This window comes from Pongo pygmaeus, chromosome X (genome assembly GCF_028885625.2).
Source record: "Pongo pygmaeus isolate AG05252 chromosome X, NHGRI_mPonPyg2-v2.0_pri, whole genome shotgun sequence".
In the NCBI taxonomy this organism is placed as follows: Eukaryota; Metazoa; Chordata; class Mammalia; order Primates; family Hominidae; genus Pongo; species Pongo pygmaeus.
The window spans coordinates 48,356,714-48,382,337 of NC_072396.2; the positions used below are offsets into that span (position 1 = coordinate 48,356,714).

At 46.3% G+C, this 25,624-nt stretch overlaps 2 protein-coding genes across 4 annotated transcripts in view; one reads left to right on the forward strand and one right to left on the reverse strand.

The window, feature by feature from the left end:
* Positions 1-25,624, reverse strand: part of SYN1 (synapsin I) — a 47,848-nt gene that overhangs the window by 5,155 nt on the left and 17,069 nt on the right. For both annotated transcript variants that reach the window (XM_054471518.2, XM_054471517.2), the window contains exon 6: positions 388-450. In XM_054471518.2, coding sequence (XP_054327493.1) covers positions 388-450 — 63 coding nt within the window. The remainder of the gene's footprint in view (positions 1-387; positions 451-25,624) is intronic.
* Positions 5,251-9,649, forward strand: TIMP1 (TIMP metallopeptidase inhibitor 1). Of its 2 annotated transcripts, XM_054471522.2 has the most exons (6): positions 5,251-5,433; positions 6,367-6,495; positions 7,799-7,878; positions 8,068-8,194; positions 8,403-8,527; positions 9,381-9,649. In XM_054471522.2, exons 2-6 carry the CDS (start codon positions 6,375-6,377, stop codon positions 9,549-9,551), a joined length of 624 nt encoding a protein of 207 aa, XP_054327497.1. In that variant the 5' UTR covers positions 5,251-5,433; positions 6,367-6,374; the 3' UTR covers positions 9,552-9,649. The 2 variants fall into 2 exon arrangements, with proteins under 2 accessions (XP_054327497.1, XP_063516270.1); XM_063660200.1 differs by lacking the exons at positions 5,251-5,433; positions 6,367-6,495; positions 9,381-9,649 and having other exon boundaries at positions 7,797-7,878; positions 8,068-9,367.

The window sequence follows — 25,624 nt, forward strand, 5'->3', positions numbered from 1 at the left end:
AAATCAGATGGATGTAAAGCACACAGGACCCCAAGACTTTGGAACATAAAAGATCACACCACATCATGTGTGTTCGGCACAGGCATGCATGTACACACAGACACAATGCTGGAGACAGAAGCAAAATAACAGGACACACAAAATTGGCTGAATGCAGGAGGAAAAAGGGGTCAATGAGGTCAGCTGAATGTGAGAAAACAAAAATCTATTAGGTTGGTGCAAAAGTAATTGTGGTTTTTTACCATAAGAACTGGCAAAACCCGCAATTACTTTTGCACCAACTTGATAAATAGATAACGACACCCCAGGACACGCAATCACACAGAATGACTGGTGTGCATTGCACAAATACACGTCTACCTATGCACAGCCCAGCCAGAGACTCACCTTGCCCATCCCAGAGTGTGCGTGCCCCATCTTCACAACCACAGGGTATGTTGTACTGCTGAGCTGGTGGGGAAAAGGCAGAGGAGACATGGTCAGGGCAGAAAGGGTGACCTCCAGGGGTGGGGTGGCACTGAGGGGATCCCAGCCAGTGGGAACTGCATTATGAGCCACTTCCCAGGACACACGGGTCACAGACAGGCAGGCAGCAGCTGGGGGTCACACAGTGTCTCCACCTCCAGGCCCAGAATTGAACCCAGAGCCCTGTCTGTCTGTCCCTCACTCCACCCCACCACCAAGTTCCAGACGTCCCGCCCCTGCTTTCCCGGGCAGAGGCATGGTATGAGCGTGGGGGACTGTTCCGGTAAGAAGAAAGTTTGTTTTTACAGTGGATGGATGATAGTGAGGCAAGTGAGTGCCAGTGCGTGTGTGTGGGGGTGGGGGTGGGGGGGTGGGGAGTGGTGGTGAGCATGTAGTGACTGAACCTCTCAGCCAAACCTTGTATGTAAGCCTCACCTGCACACATAAACTATTGAGAGGCATGAGCCCTTGGAACTCAGATGTATATCGCCAAACCCAGAGATGCCAGTGCACATTGAGACTGACGGCCAACACAGGCTCAAAGCACATGAGCTCTGGGGCAGCACAGACACCCACACAGTCATTCAGCCAGCCAGGTGCCCACAGCGTGGGTCAGCAGCCAGCACTCCTGGGCAGCACACACTGGACACCCTTAGGCACACGATCAATACTTGGGCACACACCCAGGTTCCCTCCCCTCACCCAAACCCACATCACCATCAGGGGAACACACACAACACAAAAGATTACCCATGCAATCAAGAGACACACAACTCCACAGGCACACTCCACAGAACCGGGCACATACTCAACACACAGGCACACATAAAACACCCCTAGGCAAATGCACAGCAAATAAGGCCCTACACAACACACAGAGGTGTATGCACTTGTAGGTATTCACATCACCACTGGGACCCGTAAGAGACCCATGCCACATTCCTGGGCATACAAAAAGTATATCTAGACACACACACAACATGCCTTGCCACATATACAATACAGAGAGGCTACACACAACCAGAGACACCCACAACTCAGTTTGCAGAAAACATTCCTGGGCACTCCCACCCCAACACACATACAGTCACACATTCAGGCGAGAGGGATACCTCAGGTCTACCCCACTCCCGGATGGGGTAGAGGAAACTAGCTTGGATGGCCCTAGGCTCCCCGCTTCCCCCACCCCCACCCCCACAGCACAGCTGCACAGTGCCCCTCTGGTGGCCCTCCCTCTCGCTGACAAGGTAGAGAGATGGCATTCCCGGAGGGGCTGCTGGGGCGGTGGTGGTTCCCAGTTCCCGACAGGCACAGGAAGCCCGCAGACTCAGGGTGACCGATTGACCTTAAGGCCTCCCTCTGCACCGCCCCCTTCCTCATTTCCCAAATGACTGGCGTCATTATGAGGTGGGCTGAGAGGCACGATGTTGGGACCGGGGTTTGGGGCATCTCTGGGCAGCGGGCCAGGGAAACGATGCCGAGGCGGATGCATACAGTACCACCCAGGCGTGCGCACAGCACACAGAAGTGCATAATGCACTCACAGTTACATATGCAACCCAGATCTGCTTTGCCGAGGTTGGTAGACAACTCCCAGAAGTAACACACAAAACACACAGGCACATGCTTGACTCTTAGGAATGGACACACAACACACCAGAGAGCTGTGCGTACACACCCATACCTCCCCCAACAACCCTGAGGTTTCTAGGTGCCTCTTTTCGTTAACTGTCCTTGTTTCCTCTGGACCTGAGCCTGAACACAACGCTCTGTATATGTGTGTGTGCCCGTACATGTGTGCATGCAGAGTGCTTTGAACTCTGACTCTGGGAGCTCCTGGAAAGCCCTAGGTCTGAATTTTGGCCTTTCTTCTTCCTAAGGCCATGAAGGACACAACCCCTCTCTGAGCCTCAGTTTCCCCATCTGCACAAAGAGCACAATGAGGCCCAAGCACCTGGTATGCTGTGGGCATTGTCAGGTGTCCACTTTGCACATGCCTCCTGGACCCCCATGGGCCCCCACACCCATCCAGCTCCCCAGATGGTCACACACCCCTCCATGAACACCCCTCCCACTCTCCATTTCAAAACTGCACAATAACCGGATCCATACGACTCCTCATGTAAACAGTCGGCAAAACTCTGTGCTGACTCAGGTTTCAAAGAGTTGGCGTCAGAACCAGAGTCAACGAGGGGCCAAGGCAGTACTTCCCCTGCCCTCACTTCTCCCTCGGAGGCACCAGGTTACTCAGCCCCGTCTCATTCACTCTCACTGTCCCACTTTCACAATCAGCTCCTACAGATTTTTTTGGTTTACTTCCCTTCCTCTCTGTTTTTGTCCCCCCCCCCACCACCGCCACCCCGCAACAGAGCCATTTCTTCATTCTCATTCCTGGGTAGGTCACTCAGCCCTTTTGTGTCTAAGTTTCCTCATCTGTATAATGAGAACATGAGCTATATCTAACTCACGGGGATATTGTGAGAAATAAGTTAGTTATTTTGGGAAAAAGGCTCTACATGGTATTGAGCACACAGTAAGCCTCGATCCTCAAGAAGTGTTGGGTACTGTTGTTATTATTGGCTTAACATCTCTTCCTTAACTAACATTAATGAACAAAGAGGCAATCGGGATTGACTAAATGAGATAATGTCTGTAAAAAGACTTTAGAACAGTGCTTTTTTTTTTTTTTAATAGAGACAGGGTTTCACCATGTTGCCCAGACTGGTCTTGAACTCCTGAGCTCAGGCGATCTGCCTGCCTCAGCCTCCCAAAGTGCTGGGATTACAGGTGTGAGCCACCATGCCCGGCCAAGTGCTTTCTTAAAAAATAGATTTAGGCTGGGTCCCGTAGCTCACTCATGTAATCCCAGCACTTTGGGAGGCTGAGGTGGGTGGATCACCCAAGGTCAGGAGTTTGAGACCAGCCTGGCCAACATGGTGAAACCCCGTCTCTACTAAAAATACAAAAATTAGCCAGGTGTGGTGGCGTGTGCCTGTAATCCCAGCTACTGAGGAGGCTGAGGCAGGAGAATTGCTTGAACCCAGGAGGTGGAAGTTGCAGTGAGCCAAGATCTTGCCATTGCACTCCAGCCTGGGAAACAAGATCGAAACTCTGTCTAAAAAAAAAAAGATTTAGAAGGCCAGGTGTGGTGGCTCATGCCTGTAATCCCAACACTTTGGGAGTTCGAGGCAGGTGGATCACCTGAGGTCAGGAGTTCGAGATCAGCCTGACCAATATGGTGAAACCCCCGTCTCTACTAAAACTACAAGAATTAGCTGGGGGTGGTGGTGGTGTGGCTGTAATCCCAGCTACTCAGGAGGCTGAGACAGGAGAATCTCTTGAACCCCGGAGGCGGAGGTTGCAGTGAGCTGAGATCGCGCCACTGCACTCCAGCCTGGGTGACAGAGCAAGACTCTGTCAAAAAAAAAAAAAAAAAAAAATTAGATTTAGAGGGTACAGCTGCAGTTTTGTGACATGGATATATTATGTAGTGGTGAAGTCTGGGCTTTTAGTGTCCCCATCAACCAAATAGTGTACATTGTACCCATTAGGCAATTTCTCATCCCTCAAATTCCTCCCAGCCAGAATAGTGCTGGATACGCAGTAAGCACTCCGTAAGGGCTGCTGGTAGTTTTTGTTGTGTTCTTGTTATTGGGCTAACATCCCTGAGTTAATCAAACTTAATTAGCAAGGGAGTATGGTGAGTGAATGAGATAATTTATACAAACACTTTAGCACATAGTACACAGAAAGTGCTCAATAAGTGGCTGCCATCATCACTACCATTATTATTATCGATCTATCCTCCTCGAATTAAGGATGTTAATCAGAACCCCAGGGAAGATTCCTGCATTGTCAAAAAGCTGGTGGGCAAGGATTGCCCCACCCCACCCCCCACCAGGGGTACAGGTCTGTGGGGAAGGGGCAGGGCAGGATGGGGTGGGGATTAGTTTTCTACTGACCCACTCACTTGCTTCTTTCACCATCATTCATGGCCACCCCTTCCCAATGCTCATTCATTCACCCGCACCATTCCCTGCTTGCTAGGACGGTGTCACTCCTGAGTTACAATCCTGGTGCCAGATAGCCTCCGTTTGAATCCCGGCCATGCCCTGTGATCTTGGGAAAATTCTTCAGTTCCTCTACGCCCCATATTTCCTCATCTGTAAAATGGGAATAATAACCGGTACCCATCTAAGAGATTTGTTGTGAGCTTTGAGTGAGATAAACTATGCTGAGTGCCTGGTATGCAGTCGGTGCTATATAAATGCCGGCTATTTGCCTGTTATTTGAGACCCTGGCTTTGGCTCCTGGCCACCTGAGTTCCAGTCTCAGTTCTGCCATGTATTGACTCTGTGATCCTGGGTAAGTCACTTAACCGCTCCGTGCCTCAGTTTCCCCATTTTGTATTCCTCCCCATTCACCTGCCTTATCTCCCTCCACTGCTGCTACTTAATTTGTTTCCTCTCTGCCACCCCTCACCAGCATGTCAGACATACAAAACAAGGGATTTTTGTGTGCTTGGCACACAGTAGATGCACAATAAATGTTGAAGGGCTGAACTAATTTGGGTTTGAGCCATAGGGAGCTTGGGGGATGTGGGTGATTGGATAGATTCTGGAGACTTTAGGGGACTGGGCCGGGGGAAATGCGGCCTCTAAGCTCTCCGCTGAGGCGGCTTGGAAGGAATAGTGACTGACGTGGAGGTGGGGGAGGGGGCTGGCCCGGGCGAGGCCCAGGGAGAGGGAGAGGAGGGGGGCGGGAGAGGAGGAGGGTGTATCTCCTTTCGTCGGCCCGCCCCTTGGCTTCTGCACTGATGGTGGGTGGATGAGTAATGCATCCAGGAAGCCTGGAGGCCTGTGGTTTCCGCACCCGCTGCCACCCCCGCCCCTAGCGTGGACATTTATCCTCTAGCGCTCAGGCCCTGCCGCCATCGCCGCAGATCCAGCGCCCAGAGAGACACCAGAGGTAAGCAGGGCCCGGGGTGGGCCAGCAGGGACCGGAGCTGGGCTGCAGCTTGGGTGCTGGCCACCAGGCCCGTGCACTCCCGTGCCAGATGCCTGTCTACTCAGCTTGGCCTGCGGGTACCAGGACCCTGGGCTAGTCTACGGGGAAGAGGGTCGGAGGCTGGAACCGCTTTCCCAACCCTGAGGCTCCAAACTCCCTAGAACCCCTGACATCTGTCCCCAACTCCCCCAAACCCATGACCCCCTAATATCACAAATGCTTTCCAAATCCCCCCGCAAATTCCTTCATCCCGCAATTTCCCTCATCACCCCCTAAATACCCACCGCTAACCCCTGCAGCTCCCTAAACTCCCCCAGCTCCCCAATCCCCAGTTTCCCAGCTCCCAAACTTCTTTTGCCCTCAAATTCCTCAAGTATCCCCATTGCCTTAAGCCCCCAAATTCCCCCAACCCCTTCAACCTCCAAACTCCCCCAGCTCCCTAAACCCCCAACCTCCTCCAAATTCCTCAACCTCCCTAAATTCCCCCAGCCTCTTATATCTCTTAATATACACAACCCCTAAACTCTGCCTCCTCCAAACTCCTCCAGCCCCCAATCCCAAATTCCTCACCCCCAAACTCCTCAACCTCCAGAATTCCCCAACCCCCTCATTCCTCAAACTTCCTCAGCCCCCTTCTCCCCCAAGTGCCACAACCCCATAACCCCGCAACTCACTCAGTCCCTCAATAATTTAAACTCTCCCAACTCTCTAAACCCTAAATTCCTCTGCGCTCCCCAATCCCCTTAAAATCCCCAAGCTTACCAACCCCTCAAGCCCAAATCCAGCCCCCTAATCCATCCCATAGGCTGCCCCGGGGCAAGATGGGATGGATGACCTGCCCAGGTCAGCAGATCAGCTGGGCCGGGGCCTGCCTGACATCCCCCTTCCCCACAGAACCCACCATGGCCCCCTTTGAGCCCCTGGCTTCCGGCATCCTGTTGTTGCTGTGGCTGATAGCCCCCAGCAGGGCCTGCACCTGTGTCCCACCCCACCCACAGACGGCCTTCTGCAATTCTGACCTCGGTGAGTCCTCACCCCACTCAGCCCACACACTCTGCCTTGGTTTCCCTTTCAGTCCAGTGGGGCTCACCATGGCACTTACCTCTAGAATGATTCCACTCGCCCCTGCACTTCCTCTGCTTTAGCCACACTGGTATCCTCACACTTCCTTGAGTACTCCGTGCCCAAGCCCACCACAGGACCTGCGTGCTGGCTGCTCCCTCTGCCTGGTACACTTTGCCCCCAGGTATCCACATGGGTGGCTGCCTCAAACGTCACCTTCTCAGGATGGCCTTCCCTGGCCATCCTGTTTAAAATTTTAACCCCTGCCCCTTAGTACTCCTGATCTCCTGTTAAAGAGAAAAATATTCAGTGATACTTGTTATAGCACGGTAAGGAAGACCATATTCAGGACCATGGTGATGGGTATAGGAACCACTGCAATGGGATCTTGCAGTCGGCAGGGGAGAGATTGGGCTCAACACTAAATATAGCATGGGCCAGTGGGAATGTGTAGCTAAGGAGTAGTGTGAGGGTCTGTGGGTGGAAATTACTAAGAAGAAACATCAGGGGTAAGGGGGATTCTGGCTAAACCGACCTAACAGGATTCTTGCTGAAGGCAGGCCAAGGGGAATCAGACATCACCTGGGGGATGGTGGAAGATGAAGAACCCAGTCAGATAGCAAGGATGATCAGGTATTGAGGATGATCAGAGATTGAGGATGATCAGATATAGAGGATAGGGGTTCTTGCTAAACTGACTTAGCAAAGCTCTTGGCTAAAACTGGATTTTACAAGGAAGTGCACAGATGGGCCTAGGAGAAGGTTCAGGAGCCTGAGTAAAGTTTGGTCAAGCAAAGAATCTTTGTCAGCCCCTTACCCAGGTCTGTAATTCCCCATTATACTTAATGTCTAACATTCCATATCCTTATTTTGTTCGTTGTTAGCCTGTCTCCTCCTGGCTAGAATGTGAACTCCACAAGGAAAGGGATTTCTGTGTTTTGTTCACTGTTGTGTCCCTAACACCCAGAACAATGTCTGGCACACAGTGGGCACTCCCAAATATTTGAGGAGTAAATGAACAAATCAATGTATGAAAATGGCTTAAGCAGTGCCTGGCAAAGAGAGACACTCAACATACAGATGAATCAATGAACAAATGTGTAAATCACTTTGTGTGCTGTCTGGCATCCAATAACCCCTATTTATGTATGCGCTTTGCTGGTATGATGATGATGATGATGATGATGATGATGATGATGATGATGATCTTATTTTTATTGGCTCATGCAGTCCATTTGACTCATATTTCCCTCCTCTCCTGCAGTCATCAGGGCCAAGTTCGTGGGGACACCAGAAGTCAACCAGACCACCTTATACCAGCGTTATGAGATCAAGATGACCAAGGTATCCCCTGCCCCCGCCTCTTTCCCAGCGTTTTCTGACATCTTCCTCCTGGTCAAAACAGAAACTTCTGGACACTGGTTGGTGCGAGAAAGTTGGCTGTGATCTTGGGATGCTAAATGACTTCAGGGAAGAACCTGGAGTGGGAGGATTATGTCAGTAAAAGAGACACTTCCCCTCATCCATCAACAGATGTATAAAGGGTTCCAAGCCTTAGGGGATGCCGCTGACATCCGGTTCGTCTACACCCCCGCCATGGAGAGTGTCTGCGGATACTTCCACAGGTCCCACAACCGCAGCGAGGAGTTTCTCATTGCTGGTGAGGCACCGTCCCCGCGCCCTGTGCCACGCCAACCAGTCCCTGGGGCGCGGCCTAGCAACCACGAGGGGGCGAGGCTCTGATGGGAATGGTCCCACTGGAAATGGGGACTACCCCAATTTCAGCCTATCAGAAGGCCGGGCTTTTGCCAGCCTGGCGGCTCAGCCAATCACAAGCTGCTTGTCGGTTCCCCCTCCTTTCTCCTTAGGAAAACTGCAGGACGGACTCTTGCACATCACCACCTGCAGTTTCGTGGCTCCCTGGAACAGCCTGAGCTTAGCTCAGCGCCGGGGCTTCACCAAGACCTACACTGTTGGCTGTGAGGAATGCACAGTGAGTGCCTGGACCCCGACCTCCAACGGGAGATCCTTCCCAGGGCCATTCCCTAAATCGTGGGCTTGTTTCTTGCTCCCTCTGGCTATTCTGTGTCCCTGTGGCTGCTCCCCAACCCTAAGGGCTGTCCCTGATCTCTCTTGCTATTTCCCCAAGCCCGAGACTGCTCCCTTACAAATTCTGGCTGCTCCCTTGCCCTGTGTCCAATACCGTATGATCGCCTGTCCCTCCCTGGTCCCTCTAATTCTCCCTTGTGACTATTCTGTAACCCCACTCCCGGTTCCTGAGCCCCTGGGATTGTTTCTTGGTTCCCCAGAATGTTCTCCAAGAACCCAAAGTGCTGTTCCCTAATCCCACTGACCCTTCCTTAGCACATCTGCTTGTTGCCCTGCAGCTCTGACTATTCCAGACACCAGAGGGTGTTACACTGACCTCCTGGCTAGTCCAAGCCTGTTCCCTGATGGCTCCTGATGGCCTCTGAGCCCAATGACTATCTTGGAGCCCCACTGGCTATTCCTGTGCTTAAACTCCTTAGCTGCCAACCGGGTGGGGCCCCTTACTACTGCCAGTTTTTCCCTGTCCTTTGGGACAATTCCACAGGCGACCTGCCTGACTGACCCCCAGGGCCTATTCCCCAGCCACCATTCCAGGACACTGATTTACTGGCTTACTGTTACCTTGCAGGAACTAGTAACATTTCCCTCAATGGGAGGGGCTGTCCTGGGGTATGTACTTAGGTGGGGTGAGAGCAAGTCTCCCCAGCGGCTCAGTGTTGAAAGCTGAGGAGAGGAAGTTCTGCTCCACGGGGGAGGCAGGGAGAAGCCCTCAGAGATGTTTCCCTCCTCCCTTCCAGGTGTTTCCCTGTTTGTCCATCCCCTGCAAACTGCAGAGTGGCACTCATTGCTTGTGGACAGACCAGCTCCTCCAAGGCTCTGAGAAGGGCTTCCAGTCCCGTCACCTTGCCTGCCTGCCTCGGGAGCCAGGGCTGTGCACCTGGCAGTCCCTGCGGTCCCAGATAGCCTGAATCCTACCCGCAGTGGAAGCTGAAGCCTGCACAGTGTCCACCCTGTTCCCACTCCCATCTTTCTTCCGGACAATGAAATAAAGAGTTACCACCCAGCAGACACTGTTTCCGTGTAGTGCCTTTGAACAAACCCATGTTGCTGATGACCTGGTGTGAGCACCCTGGGACCAGTGGGGATGAGGGATGCCAAATGTTGGGTTTTTTACTTAAATTCTGACATACTGGTAGTAATTCTCAACACTGGCATTAGCACTGATGATCTGCAACAGCAGTAATGGTCACTGAACCCGCATTATCAACCGTAACCTCTGAATAATTTCTCCAGTCAATACTTTAAAACATTTTCCTATACTGATTCCTAATTGCTATTTGCCCAGAGCTTTCTAGTTATAAATTATCCCACAGCTGACAAATCACTGCCTTATTGGAAATTCCCCATTCACACATCTTGCCAGCTGACAGAGTCATTGACAAATGCCCTACCAATTGGCAAATGACTGTCATTGCCTCAAGCACAGTCCTGATGTTGTCCAGTGAGGATGCCCCATCCAAACACGTGGGTGTTACTGTCCCCACCCTCAGGTTTTGTACCATGAGTCTGACTTGAGTGAAAGGGGACCCAGGGCACCCAGAGTCCCACAGTAACCCAGCTGGGGACTTGGGAAGAAGGAGTGGCCCTGGCTCCCCAGCCATGGCTGCAGGACATTCCTTGGAAGGGGCTGTTTGGGGCAGAGGAGAGGTGGGATGGAGAGAAGGTATGAGCTAAAAATCCCCAAGCTCTGCCATCCTCCCTCCCCTACTTCTCCCCTCACTCCTCTGACCAACTTGGAAGGAAATACTGACAGCAATGAAATGCAGGTAGGGTTCAAAATTAAGACCAGCCAGATATGCTGGCCCATACCCTCCACACACCTCCCTCAACCCAACTGTCCCCTCACCCAAACTAGGGTCTCTAGACTCGACCCTCACCTTTCTGAATCATCCTCTAGAAAAACTGAGTGAGAGAACCTCCAAATACTCCCCTCTGAGGCCTTCCTGCTCCCACAGCGGGGTCCAGTCCCTGGCTCCTGCCCCTCATACTCCAAAGGTCTTGACTCAAGTGAGGCCCTTGGGAACTAGAATTTCAGACTGGTGCAAACACTCAATGGAGCACCTGTGTCCTCCTGACCTGAACCTGCTTGAAAAGGGCCCCAATATATCTCCTTTGGTAAAGAAAAGGACCCCCAAATTCCCTCTCATCAGAGTACCCACTGCTGTTACCAATAAGAACCCAGGTCTCCTCCAGGGCATTCTAGGTCACCAAGCACAGCCCCCTGGATCTTCTGTGGTCCTGTCCCAGAGCCTTTTACACTCCTGGGAGGTTACCCCACGGCCCAAATTATGTCCCGGATGGGAATGGGCAGATTTTGAACACACAGTACTCAGCCACTTGAGCAGGGAATGCGCACGCAACAACAATTTCTACATCAACATCTACACCTTGGTTACGCCCTCGGAGAGTCCGAACCTTGTCCACCGAAGGGGGCCAACCGCAGCCTTTGCTGATGGGCACAACTGTAAGGTAAGGGCCCGAGCCCTGGTTCATCCCTGGTGACCTTGTCAATGTTCCCTCAGCTGCCTGCAAGAGTCTGACCACTCCTGGCAATTCGCCAAACCTTAGTGTCAGCTACCTGCACTCTTAAGCTGCTCCCTGGCCTCAGGGCCCATTTCCTAAGTCCTCAGCTCTTCCAAGCCCTAGGGGGAAGGTGAAGTAGCAGGGGAAGGATGGAACCCAGTGTGGAGGTCGTTCTCCTGCCGACCTGTCTACCCTGCAGGTCAGCCCTTCGCCAAGTGCAATGCACAATGGACAGGGAGGACCGGAGACCAGAAAAGGTCTCAGGGGACACAGAGTCCAGAACAGCAGACGAGGCTACCTCCCCCAGAGACCTGGCATGAGCTCCTGGCAGGATCCGTAACCCTGGGCTCATTACATCCGCCATTGCTCTTGTAGAACATCCGTTAAAATAGGTCAAGTGAGCATCCTCCATCCCCAGCATTCGGGGTGTCTGTGGGTGAATCTCTGTTTGGGAGAGACTCTGTGACAGCTTAGAGGAAGCTTGTAGGGGTCACAGCCACGTGTGGTATTCAGCATGGGACCCAGCTCAGTGGGGAGCCTGGGGGCGAGTCCTTCTCTCACCTGAGCCTCAGTCCTTCTCGCCATGTTTAAACATGGGCGTCACAGTCCTGGCCCAGAATCCTTCAGAGGTCTGTGGTGGGGTTGGAGGATGTTTACGGGGTGTCTTTGCCCCTTGGATATTTTTGGGGGTTCAAAACACAGGAAATGGGACAGTCATGGTGGCTGACGCCTGTAATACTAGCACTTTGGGAGGCCAAGGCGGGCGGATCACGAGGTCAGGAGTTCAAGACGAGCCTGGCCAACATGGTTTCCATCTCTACTAAATATACAAAAATTAGCCAGTTGTGGTGGCGCATGCCTGTGGTCCCAGTTACTTGGGAGGCTGAGGCACAAGAATCGCTTGAATCCAGGAGTCGGAAGTTGCAGGGAGCTGAGATCACGCCACTGCACCCCAGCCTGGGGGATAGAGCAAGACTGTCTCAAAAAAAAAAAAAAAAATGCCGGGCATGGTGGCTCACGCCTGTAATCCCAGCAATTTGGGAGGCCAAGGTGGGTAGATCACGAGGTCAGGAGATCGAGACCATCCTGGCTAACAAGGTGAAACCCTGTCTCTACTAAAAATACCAAAAAAAAAAAAAAAAAATTAGCCGAGTATGGTGGTGGGCGCCTGTAGTCCCAGCTACTCGAGAGGCTGAGGCAGGAGAATGGCACGAACCTGGGAGGTGGAGCTTGCAGTGAGCTGAGATCAAGCCACTGCACTCCAGCCTGGGCGACAGAGCCAGACTCCGTCTCAAAAAAAAAAAAAAAAAAAAAAAAGCAGGAACCCTGGAGCCAGATTGTCTGCATTCAAATCCTGCCCCTGCCATGTCTTAGCTCTGTGTCCTTGAATAAATCATATTACCTCTCTCAGCCTCAGTTCCTGCATCTGTAAGACAGGGATAAAAAGAAGGCCTAACTCATAGAGACAATGTCCATATTAAATGAGATTGTATATGTGAAGTACTTGGAACAGTGCTAGGCATATAGCACTTACAAGCATTAGTTACTAGGAGTAGTTATGATTACTATAACTTAACTTATAACTTTAGTAGTGATTATTTATAATATTGCAAACAATGTTTGATATTAGGCACGATAATATACAATATTGGAAATAATGTGTATGATTAGTACCAATAATTTAATATCCATTTCTCCCCCACACCAGTCTCCTCACCAAAATACAAGCTCCTGACCCTGCTCTGCCTGAAGGAATGGGGTAGGTCTACAAAAGCTACTGATGTGATACTAAGATCCCAGTTCTTTATGCCATAAATGCTCCTCAGTCCCAGTGTCCCTCTCTCTTTTCCCCCTCACAGACAATCCAGTTTCCTAGTGGAGTCCTGAACCTGTGGCTCATAGAAGCACCTGAAAATAAAGAGCAATGTGGTTAGATCCTTCTACACGCCCACCCACAACAACTGTGGCAACACCATGAGGAGAGGTTCCCTTTAGGGATTCCTAACGGCAGGCCAGCCAACCTGTCCCCACCCTGTGTGGACTCCTCACCCTCAGGTCTCCCTCTGCACCACCCTGGAACAAAAAGTCCCCATCCCTGGGGCATTCTCCCCACGAAGAACCCCTGCCCCACAATACTATGTTCCCAACTTCAGCCTGTCACAGCAAATTTTGTCCCCAGTCCATAGTGTTCTGAGTCTTTGAGACTTGGGGATCATAGCATGTCCTAGCCAAGGGACATATGGTCATGCTACACTGGTCCTCGGGGCATGGCCTCTGTCCCTCCAGGCCCTTTGAGGGATAGAAGTCTGCACTCTACGAGATGGGGGGGTGCATCCTTGGAAGGGGCTCAGGGAGGAGCCCAGAAAGGGCTTCCTGACTTTCTATAGGAAAGGATGTGATGGGACCTTGAGTGAGTCCCTCAGGGACTCCCGCAGCCACAGGAGTCCCCTTTGTGTTGTGGCTCGCCCCTGTTCTTCCTGCCTCTTGCTCCCTTACTTCTTCTTCCTATTCCCTGCTCCTTGTCCCCGTTGCCTACTTCCTATCCCTTGCTCCTTCTACATATTCCCTACTCTTTTGTAAAATGTTTTATTTTATTATTTTATTTTATTTTATTTTATTTTATTTTATTTATTTTATTTTTGAGACAGAGTCTTACTCTGTTGCCCCAGCTGGAGTGCAGTGGTGCAATCATAGTCCATTGCAACCTCAACTTCCTGGGCTCAAGCGATCCTCCCACCTCAGCCAGCTAAGTAGCTGGGACTACAGGCACATGCCACCATGCCCAGCTAATTTTTTGTAGAGACGGGGTTTTGTCATGTTGCCCAGGCTGGTCTGGAACTCCTAGGCTCAAGCGATCCTCCCAGCTCAGCCTCCCAAAGTGCTGGGATTACAGGCGTGGGCCATCAGGCTCCGCCTGCATGTTCCCTACTCTCAAGCCCTGCTCCAGCTCCTGTTCCCACTCCTGGTGGTTCCCTTTCTGTTTCTACTCTTGTTAGAACTACATAGTTACAAAACAGCTAGGAGGTGCTGCGGCCCTACCAGGCACCAGGAATTAATGAGAAAGATTGCTGTTAAGGTAGTATGGCTTTGGTACAGGATTACAGAAAGTGGCCAATGGAACAGAATAGAGTTCTGAACCTGCAGGACAAAGATATTAAATGTCAGTATAGGCCGGGCGCGGTGGCTCACGCCTGTAATCCCAGCACTTTGGGAGGCCGAGGCGGGTGGGTCACCTGAAGTCAGGAGTTCGAGACCAGCCTGGCCAACATGGTGAAACCCGTCTCTTCTACAAATGCAAAAATTAGCTGGGTGTGGTGGGATGCCCCTGTAATCCCAGCTACTTGGGAGGCTGAGGTGGGAGAATTGCTTGAACCCAGGAGGCGGAGGCTGCAGTGAGCCAAGATCACGCCACTGCACTCCAGCCTGGGCAACAGAGAGAGAGACCCTGTCTCAAAAAAAAAAAAAGTTAGTATATATATGACAGAGGTGGCATACAAGCTCAGTGGGGGACAAAGGCTTACCTATAAGGAAAAAGATGAACTCAATTCACACTGTATATGAAAAGGAATTTCAGAAGAATGAAGAATTTAGATGGCAAAAACAAAACTTTACTAAAAAGTCCCTCTTTGCTCTAGTGACTTGAGTCACTACTTTAATCATACACTAAAGTTCCATACGTACATGGATCTATAACTGGACTTTTGTTTTTCTTCCTTTAATCTGTCAGCCTGTCTATTCATGGGTCAGCATCATACTATTTAAATTATAAAAGCTTCAGGCTGGACATGGCGGCTCATGCCTATAATCCCAGAGTTTTGGGGAGGCCAAGGCAGGAGGATTACTTGAGGCCAGGAGTTTGAGACCAACCTAGGCAACATAGCAAGACCGTGCCTCTACAAAATAAACAATAAAAAAAATTAGCTATACATGCACCTGTAATTATAGCTACTCAGGAGGCTGAGGTGGAAGGATTGCTGGAACCCAGGAGGTTGGGGCTGCAGTGAGCTACAATCATGCCACTGCACTCCGGCCTGGGCAATACAGCAAGATTTTGTCTCAAATAAATAAATAAATAAAATCTTCCTAAAATGTCTGGTGGCAGAGACATCAGACTCCCTGTAGGCTGGGAGTATGAGTCCTTATTATCACTCTTCTTTTTCAGGGTTTTCCTAGTTTTTCTTGCATGTTTGCTTTTCCATATGAACTTTACTATCAACTCATCTAGCTCTAGATATAAGTTTGTAGGTATATTTTTGGGAATCACATTAAATACATAAATTAAATAAGGACGTGAGAAGGTGAACTGCCATTTTCATGATGTTAATTCATTCTATCCGAGAACAAGGAATGTCTTTCCATCTGCCTAAGTCTACCTTTGTGCCTTTCAGGAGTGTTTTAAACTTTTCCTCATATCACTTTGCACATCCCTTCTTGATCTTATCCCAAATATCTTATTTTTTTTTGTTATTGTATATGTTTTCTCTTCTATTATATCTTCTATCTGGTTATTTGTGTATATAAAAACTACTGATTTCTGCATATTGATTTCCTATGCTGCTGTTACTGCATTCTTTTTTATTTTTATATTTTGAGACAAGGTCTCGCTCTGTCACCCAGGCTAGAGTGTAGTGGTGGGATCATAGCTCACTGCAGCCTCAAACTCCTGGACTTAAGTAATCCTCCCACCTCAGCCTCCCGAGTAGCTGGGACTACAAGGGCCCACCACCATGTCTGGCTAATTTTGTGGTTTTTTTGTTTTGTTTTGTTTTGTTTTGTTTTGTTTTTTGGTAGAGATGGGGTTTCACCATGTTGACCACGCTGGTCTTGAACTCCTGGGCTCAAGTGATCCTCCTGCCTTGGCCTCCCACAGTGTTGGGATTACGATGTAAGCCACCGTGCTCACCCTTAATGTGGTTTTGAATTTGTTTGCTAATATTTTATTTAGGATTTTTGCATTGATATTTATAGTAAAAATGGTCTATGCTATTTTTTTTTTTGAGACAAAGTCTCGCTCTATCACCCAGGCTGGAGTGCAGTGGCACGATCTCAGCTCACTCAACCTCTGCCTCCTGGGTTCAAGTTATTCTCCTGCCTCAGCCTCTGGAGTAGCTGGGACTACAGGCGCACACCACCACGCCCAGCTAATTTTTATATTTTTAGTAGAGATGGGGTTTTACCATGTTGGTCAGGCTGGTCTCGAACTCCTGATCTCAAGTGATCCACCTGCCCTGGCCTCCCAACATGCTGTGATTAGAGCCGTGAGCTACTGCACTAGGTCTATGCTTTTCTTTGTGCTATTAATGTTATAATTGCTTTAGAAAGGTAATATGGAAGTTTGTCTTCATTTTCCATTCTGTGGAACAATTTATGTGGCCATTGGGATTAACTGGTCTCTAGCATTTCAGTGGAATTCCCCTGTGGAATCATCTGGGCCTGATGCTTTTTTATAGGGAAGTTCCTTAAAAACTTTCTCTATTTCTTTTATGGAAATTGGTTTGTTAACCTCTAATGGGGTCGATTTTGGTAAACTGTGTTTCCCCAGGAAATTACTTATTTTCATCTAGGTTTTCTATTTTATCTGTGGATGCCTTTTTTATATTTTGACTTTTAGAACCACGCTAATGTCTTACATTTAAAAATATAAAATTAAATCAGCATTACCAGGCATGGTGGCTCATGCCTGTAATGCCAGCACTTTGGGAGGCCAAGGCAGATAGATCGCTCGGGCTCAGGAGTTTGAGAGTAGCCTGAGCAACATGGTGAAACCCAATCTCTTATAAAAAATACAAAAGAATTAGCTAGGCATGGTGGCACGGACCTGTGGCCCCAGCTACTCAGGAGGCTGAGGTGGGAAGGTTGCTTGAGTCCAGGAGGCGGAGGTTGCAGTGAGCCAAGATTGTGCCACTGCACTCCAGCCTGGGCAACAGAGTCACGGACTCTATCTCAAAAAAAAAAAAAAAAAAAAAAAAAAGGCTGGGTGCAGTGGCTCACGTCTGTAATCCCAGAACTTTGGAAGGCCGAGGCAAGTGGATCACCTGAGGCCAGGAGTTCAATACCAGCCTGGCTAACATGGTGAAACCCCGTCTCTACTAAAAATACAAAAAAAATTAGCCGGGTGTGGTGGTGCACACCTGTAGTCCCAGCTACTTGGGAGGCTGATGCAAGAGAATTGCTTGAACCTGGGAGGCAGAGGCTGCAGTGAGCCGAGATCACACCACCACACTCCAGCTGGGCGACAAAGTGAGACTCTGTCTCAAAAAAAAAAAAAGAAAAAGAAAAAAAAAGACCTCCCTTTCAGAAGGGGTCCTGCCCAGTACCCAGAAGGAAGGGATGTTGCAGAGAGAGTCTAAGGCTCTGAACAGACAGGCCTTGCTGGGTTTCCCCACTCAGTCTGTTAGTACAAGATCATACCCTTTTTGTCCCATCACATTGCTTTCTTTCTTTTCTTTTCTTTTCTTTTCTTTTTTTTTTTTTTTTTTTTTGAGACAGAGTTTCACTCTTGTTGTCCAGGCTGGAGTGCAATGGTGCGATCTCAGCTCACCGCAACCTCCGTCTCCTTGGTTCAAGCAATTTTCCTGCCTCAGCCACTCGAGTAGCTGGGATTACAGGCATGCGCCACTGCCCCTGGCTAATTTTGTATTTTTAGTAGGTATGGGGTTTCTCCATGTTGGTCAGGCTGGTCTAGAACTCCCGACCTCAGGTGATCCGCCTGCCTCAGCCTCTCAAAGTGCTGGGATTACAGGTGTGAGCCACTGCGCCCGGCCGTCCCATCACATTTCTATACAGTTATAAATCCTGCCTATGCAATGAAGTCTCCATGAAGGGCTGAAGAGGATGGAATTGGAGAGCTTCTGGATAGCCGAACATGTGGGGTTCCTGGAGGGTGGCTACCTGGGGGTGGGGCATGGAAGTTCTGTGCTCTTTCCCACATGCTTCGTCCTCTGCATCTCTTCATCTGTATCCTTTGTAATGTAATACTCTTTACAACAAACTGATCATGTAAATAAGTGTTTCCCTGAGTTCCATGAGCCACACTAGCAAACTAATTGAACCTGAGGAATGGGTTGTGGACCCTGATTTATAGCTAGTTGGTCAGAAGCACAGGTAAAATAACCTGGGGCTTGCCATCAGCATTAGAAGTAGGGCTTAGTCTTGTGGGACTACCTGTGTGATCTGATGCTATCCTCCAGGTAGATAGTGTCAGAATTGAATTGCAGGACATCCAGCTGGTATATTAATTTGCTGCAGAATTAATTGCTTGCTTGGTGTGTGTGTGTGTGTGTGTAAAAACCTCCACACATTGTATTGTGAGAGCAGAAGAAAAAACAGTTTGATTCTTCTACTCACACACATAAAACAATTTTATATATACACGTATATGAAATTATATATATATACATAAAGAAATGAAATGTCCTAGCTGTGTACAATGAGAGGGCCTTGAAGCAAGAACATTCCAGTAGCAATGAGTAAATCTAGTTCCCAGATCTTGGCTTTGAAATACTACTATCTTTGGGCTGGAGCCGGGAAAGAACAAGATATGCCTGGAGGTGATGTCAGCAGAAATGTAAGAGCCTATCCTCTCCTCCTTAAAATTGCTTAAAAGCGATGAGAACACTGGCAAAAATTGTCAAAACAAACTTATCAGAACTCTGGAAATTGACCAAGGTCTACAATTCAGAAAGCGTTTTTTCAAGAAAATGGCTGAATCTTGGTAACAACAGGAAACTGTGGCATTTGAACTTCTCCTGTACGCATCCCCTTCTCCTCACCTCCACAAGAGCTTTGAAAATCAACAGCCCTGCAATTCCGGTGAAAACCAGCAGACTAGCAACCATTGGAGGAGGCAGAACAGGGTTGGAGTTCCTCCAAAACCTCATTTCCAGAGAACTGTCTTTATTTGATCTGTCCGGCACTATCCTGAATACTCCACTCATGGGGCTCATCTGGTATAAACAGCTTTCTCTGGGGGTGCTTTTCAGAAACAATTAGCAGCAACTGTTTAACACAGCAGTGATAACATTTAGGAAAAAAAAAACAAGCTTATCAAGAAAACTTAAAAGGAAAATCTAGGTAATTATATATCCATTATCAGTCCATTATTAGGCTTTAAAAAGCTCTGACATATGCCTGGGAATCTAGAAAACCACAAATATGCATAAGGCTGTATGTATGCCTAGGATCTCTGGCTGACCTCAAAACTCTGCACAAGCAGGAAATGAAGGATAAGGCAAAGTTGTAAACAGCCTGCCTTTGCATTAAAGGCACACCCTGACATGCACATAGAGCCCATCAGCAAAGTCTGGGAGACTTACTGGTTTCAGGTGATTTAAAGAAATATCTGTCCAATCATTAGCTGACCACTAAGCTAATGGAGCAGAGACTTGGGTGGCCACACATGACAAAGAACACAGGCTTTACAGAATTAGTTCAGGAAAGTCACTAAAAACAAAACAAAACAAAGCAATAAAAACAAATCCTGAGGAGGGGAGAGAATCTGATTCCCAGAGTTGCCACATTATATTATTTAAATGTCCAGTTTTCAACAAAAATGTATGAGAGATGCAAAGAGACAAAATTAAGTGTGGCCCAAACACAGGGAAAAAAGCAGTCAAACACTATCCCTGAGGAAACCCAGATGTTAGACTTAATAGGCAAAAACTGTAAATCAGTGATTTTTAATATTTTCAAAGAACTAAAGGAAACTATGTTTAAAGAACTAAAGGAAAGGATAAAATGATATCCTAATAAGTAGAGAGTATCAATAAAGAGAAATTACATAAAAAAGAAATTCTGGGCCAGGCACTCACGCCTGTAATCCCAGCACTTTGGGAGACCGAGGCAGGTGGATCACCTGAGGTCAGGAGTTCCAGACCAGCCTGGCCAATATGGTGAAACCCCCTCTCTACTAAAAATACAAAAATTATCCAGGCGTGGTGGCGTGTGCCTGTGATCCCAGCTACTTGGGAGGCTGAGGCATGAGAACTGCTTGAACCTGGGAGGTGGAGGTTGCAGTGAGCTGAGATTGCACCATTGCACTCTAGCCTGGGTGACAGGAGTGAAACTCCATCTCAAAAAAAAAAAAAAAAAAAAGAAATTCTGGAGATAAAAAGCATAATAACTGAAATGAAAAATTCACTAGAGGGGATCAACAGTAGCTTTGAGCTGGCAGAGTAAAGAATCAGTGAATTTGAAGACAGGTCAGGTGAGATGATCCAATCTGAGGAACAGAAAGAAGAAAAGTAAACAAAATGAACACAGTCCTAGAGATCTGTGGAACACCATGAAGCATATAAACACCCACATAATGGAAGTCCCAAAAGGAGAGAGAAAAGAGAGAAAAAAAGGTGCAAGAAAGACTATTTGAAGGAATAATGGCTAAAAATCCCCCCAATTTGATTTAAAGCATTAATCTATGCATTTAAGAAGTGCACTGAACTCCAACTAAGATAAATTCAAAGAGATAGGCACCCAGACACATCATAAACTTATAAAAGCTAAAGACAGAGAGAATCTTGAAAGTAAGAGAGAAGTAACTCATCATATACAAGGAATCCTCAATAGGATTAGCAGCTAATTTCTCATTAGAAATCTTGAAGTCAGAGGGCAGTAGGACAACATATTCAAAGTACTGAAAGAAAAAGACTGCCAAACAAGAATTCTACATCCAGCAAAATTATCTTTCAAAAATGAAGGAGAAATTAAGACATTCACAGATAAACAAAAACAGATAATTCATCACTAACACACTTCTATAAGAAATGCTAAAGGGAGTCCTTCAGGGTGAAATAAAATGATACTAGCTAGTAATGTAAATCTACATAAAGAAATAAATAGCACCTGTAAAGTTAATTACATAGGTAAATATAAAAGACAGTATAAATGCATTTTTTTAAGTGTAACACTTTTTTCCTCCTATCTGATTTAAAAGACAACTGCATAAAGCAATAACTATAACTATGTTCATGGGCACACAATGTGTAAAGATGTAATTTGTTTGACAATAATAGCACAAAGGAGGGATGAAGGAATAAAGTTATATAGAGGCAATTTCTTTGTATTACTGAGCTTAATTTGGTATTAATTCTAATTGGAGTAATATAAGTAATGATGTTAATTGTAATACCCAAGGAAACAACTAAGAAAAAAAAAAACAGGCTAAGTGCAGTGGCTCATGCCTGTAATCACAACACTTTGGGAGGCCAAGGTGGGTGGGTAACTTGAGCTCAGGAGTTTGAGACCGGCATGGGCAACATGGCAAGATCCTGTCTTACAAAAAAATTAAAAATTGGCCAGGTGCGGTGGCACACGCCTGTAATCCCAGTACTTTGGGAAGCCAAGGTGGGTGGATCACAAGGTCAGGAGTTCGAGACCAGCCTGGCCAACATGGTGAAACCCCACCTCTACTAAAAATACAAAAAAATTAGCTGGGTGTGGTGGCAGGCACCTGTAGTCCCAGCTACTCAGAAGGCTGAGGCAGGAGAATTGCTTGAACCCGGGAGGTGGAGGTTGCAGTGAGCCGAGATTGTGCCACTGCACTCCAGCCTGGGTGACAGAGTGAGACTCTGTCTCAAAATAAATAAATACATAAATAAAAATAAATAAATAAATAAAAAATAAAAAACTAAAAATTAGCTGAGCATGATGGCATATGCCTGTGGTCCCAGCTATTCAGGAGGCTGAGGCAGGAGGGTAGCTTGAGCCCAGGAGGTTGAGGCTGCAATGAGCCATGTTCCTACCATGGCACTCTGGCTTGGGTGACAGAGCAAGACTCTGTATCAAAAAAATATGTAAAAATTTCTTAAATTAAAAAAAGAATAAAAGAAAAGACATAGGGAAGAAACAACAGAAAAATTTAAAATGGTACACTAGAAAATATCTGTTTAACTTAAAAGAAGGCATTACTAGAGGAATACAGGAACAAAAAATAAGATATAGAAAACAAATAGCAAAATTGCAAACATAAACTCTACCTTATCAGGAATTACAATAACATAAGTTAATTAAACACTGCAATTAACCCTTTTCCAGTTTAGGAAAAAAAAACGTGCAGCTTGCTGCCTGTGCTCACTAGATTTTACATAAACATGCTCTTTGAGGCTGAAGCAAAGCTAACTGATTTTCAATGTCAAAACAAAATATAAAAACTATTCTTGGAGTTATTTCTAAGTTGAACTAACATCAGAATCATCTATTTTGGAAAAATCAGATTCATCAAATGATTCTTCATCCAACGACTGTTTAAGAACGATGTTAACATCATTTGTAGGGATGCTACATTTTCTAGGATTTGACATTTTCAGTGATTGAGAATTACTATATTTTGTAAGTGGAAATACCACTCCTAAAAACAGAATGCTATAAATAGAATGATGTCTTTTGTTTCCAAAGTCGATATACTAGAGTGATGTGAAAATAATAATAAAAATGAGACAGTTTGTGGCAAAGTTATCTCGGGGTAAACACTGCAGCCACAAGTGCCATCAGAGAGTGTTCTCAGCACAAATGGTAAAGGGTTAATAGGCACAGTGGATGAAAAACATGACTTAATTATATGCTATCTATAAGAGGCACATTTTAGATTCAAAGACCCAAATAAGTTGAAAGTAAATGGATGGAAAAAGATTTACCATGCAAACAATAGCCAAAAGAGAGCTGGAATAGCTATACTAATATGAGGTAAAATAGAATTTAAAACAGCAATTGTTACTTGAGATAAAGAAAAATATTTTATAAGCATAAATGGTCAATCCATCAAGAAGATTTAACAATAATAAGTATATGTGCACCTAACAACACAGCACAAAATATATGAAATAAAAATAGGCAGAATTGGAGACAGAAATAGACAATTCAACAATTATAGCTGAAGACTTCAATATCTCATTTAAAGAAATGGATAAAACAACTAGACAGGGAACCAACAAGGAAGTTTTTTTTTGTTTGTTTGTTTTTTTTTTGAGATGTGGTCTCACTCACACTGGAGTGCAGTGGCACAATCTCAGCTCACTGCAACTCCACTTTCTGGGCTCAAGTGATCCTCCCACTTCAGCCTCCTGAGTAGCTGGGACTATAGGCATGTGCCACCATGTGGCTTTTTGTGTGTGCATGTGTATTTTTTGTAGAGTTGGGGTTTTGCCATGTAGCCCAGGATGGTCTTGAACTCCTGCACTCAAGCAATCCACCCGCCTCAGACTCCCAAGGTGCTGGAATTACAGGTGTGAGCTACTGTGCATGGCCAATAAGGAAGATTTGAAAAATGCTATAAACCAATTAGACCTCATAAACATCTATAGAACACTTCACCCTACAATGGCAGAATATACATTCTTCTTCAGTGCACATGGAACATTCTTCAGGACAGACCATATGTTAAGCCAGAAAACAAATCTCAGTAAATTGAAAAGGACTGAAATTATACAAAATATGTTCTCTGACCACAACGGAATGAAATTAGACATCAAAAACCAAAGAAAATTTGAAAAATTTACAAATATGTGGAAAGTAACACACTCCTAAATAACCAATAGGTCAAAGAAGAAATCACAAGAGAAATTAGAAGATACTTTGAGATGAATGAAAATGAACACACAACATGTCAAAATGTAAGGGATGCAGTTAAAGTGGTGCTTAAAGGAGAATTCATAGTTGTAACTGCCTATATCTAAAAAGAAGAAAGATATCAAAATCAGTAATCTAATCTTCCATTTTTTTTCTAGGAAATTAGAAAGAAAACAGCAAACTAAGTCCAAAGCAAGCATAAGGAAAAACATAATAAAATAAGAGTAGAAATAAATGACATAAAGAATTTTAAAAATAGAGAACTAATAAAACAAAAATTTGGTTCTTTGAAAAGATCAATAAAATTGATATACCTTTAGACTAAGAATAAAAAAGGGCAGAAAATTCTAATTACTAAAATCAGGAATGAAAGAGTGGACATACTACTGACCTTACAGAAATAAAAAGTATTATAAGAGAGTAGTGTGAACAATTATGTGCCAATAAGTTAGAAAACCTAGATGAAGTGGACAAATTCCTAGGAAGACACAAACTACAAAAACTGACTCAGTAAGAAATGGAAAATCTGAATAGACCTATAACAAGTGAAGAGATTGATTTAGGAATAAGTAAAACTTCCTACAAAGATATACCCAGGACCAGATGTCTTCACTGGTGAATTCTACTAAACATTTAAAAAGAATTAATACCGACCAGGCATGGTGGCTCACACCTGTAATCCTAGCATTTTGGTAGGCCAAAGCAGGAGGATTGCTTGAGCCCAGGAGTTCAAGACCAGCCTGAGCAACACAGCAAGACCCTGTCTCAAAAAAAGAAAAAAAAATTAATGCCAATCTTCACAAAATCTTCCCAAAAATAGAAGAAGGAACACTGTCCAATTTATTCTATGAGGCCAGTGTTATCCTGATACCAAAACCAGAAAAAGACATCATAAGAAAACTACAGAGCAATGTCTCTTATGAATATAGATACAATAATCCTTAACAAAATAATCACAAACTGAATCCTACAACATACAAAAAGGATTTATACCAAGGCCAACTGAGATTTAGCCTAAGAATGCAAATGTCTACACCTAGACACATCATAAACAAACTTATGAACGTATCAACTTGCATGAAAATCAATTAATGTACTGTATACCATATTCATTGAATAAAGGACAAAATTCACACAATCATGTCAATAAACACAGAAGAAGCATTTGAAAATGTCCAACATCCTTTCACGACAAAAATACTCAACCAACTAAGAACAGAAGGAGAAATTTGTCAACACTTAGGTAGCAGCTAATATATGCCAGATGCATTGTTCTAGACACCTTACATTTACTAAGTAATTTCATTCTCACACCAACTATATGAGGCAGGAACTATTATTACCTACATTTTGCAGATGAATAAACTGAGGTACAGGGCATTTAAGTAACTTTTCCTGTGTTAAGCAACTAATAAGTTGTGGAGGTAAGATTCTCATACAGAAATTCTGGCTACAGAGTCCATGCTCTTAATCACATTCTGCTCTACTGTCTCTCAAAGAATGTAGACTAATAATAATCATAAACAAATTGGGTTTCCTTAAAACTAATGATTCAAGCCGGGCATGGTGGTTCATGCCTGTAATCCCAGCACTTTGGGAGGCCGAGGCGGGCAGATTGAGACCATGCTGGCCAACATGGTGAAACCCCGTTTCTACTAAAAATACAAAAAGTAGCTGGGCATGGTGGCACGCACCTATAGTCCCAGCTACTCGGGAGGCTGAGGTAGGAGAATCGCTTGAACCCGGGAGGCAGAGGCTGCAGTGAGCCGAGATCGTGCCACTGCACTCCAGCCTGGCAACAGAGCGAGACTCCTCCTCAAAAGAAAAGAAAAACTAATGATTCAATCTTTATCTGTAAGTAAACTTAACTTATAACACTGTTGACGTATATCAGTGA

Coding starts and splice junctions, on each gene's coding strand:
- TIMP1 (XM_063660200.1), top strand. CDS start 8,096: ATGCCGCTGACATCCGGTTCGTCTACACCCCCGCCATGGAGAGTGTCT.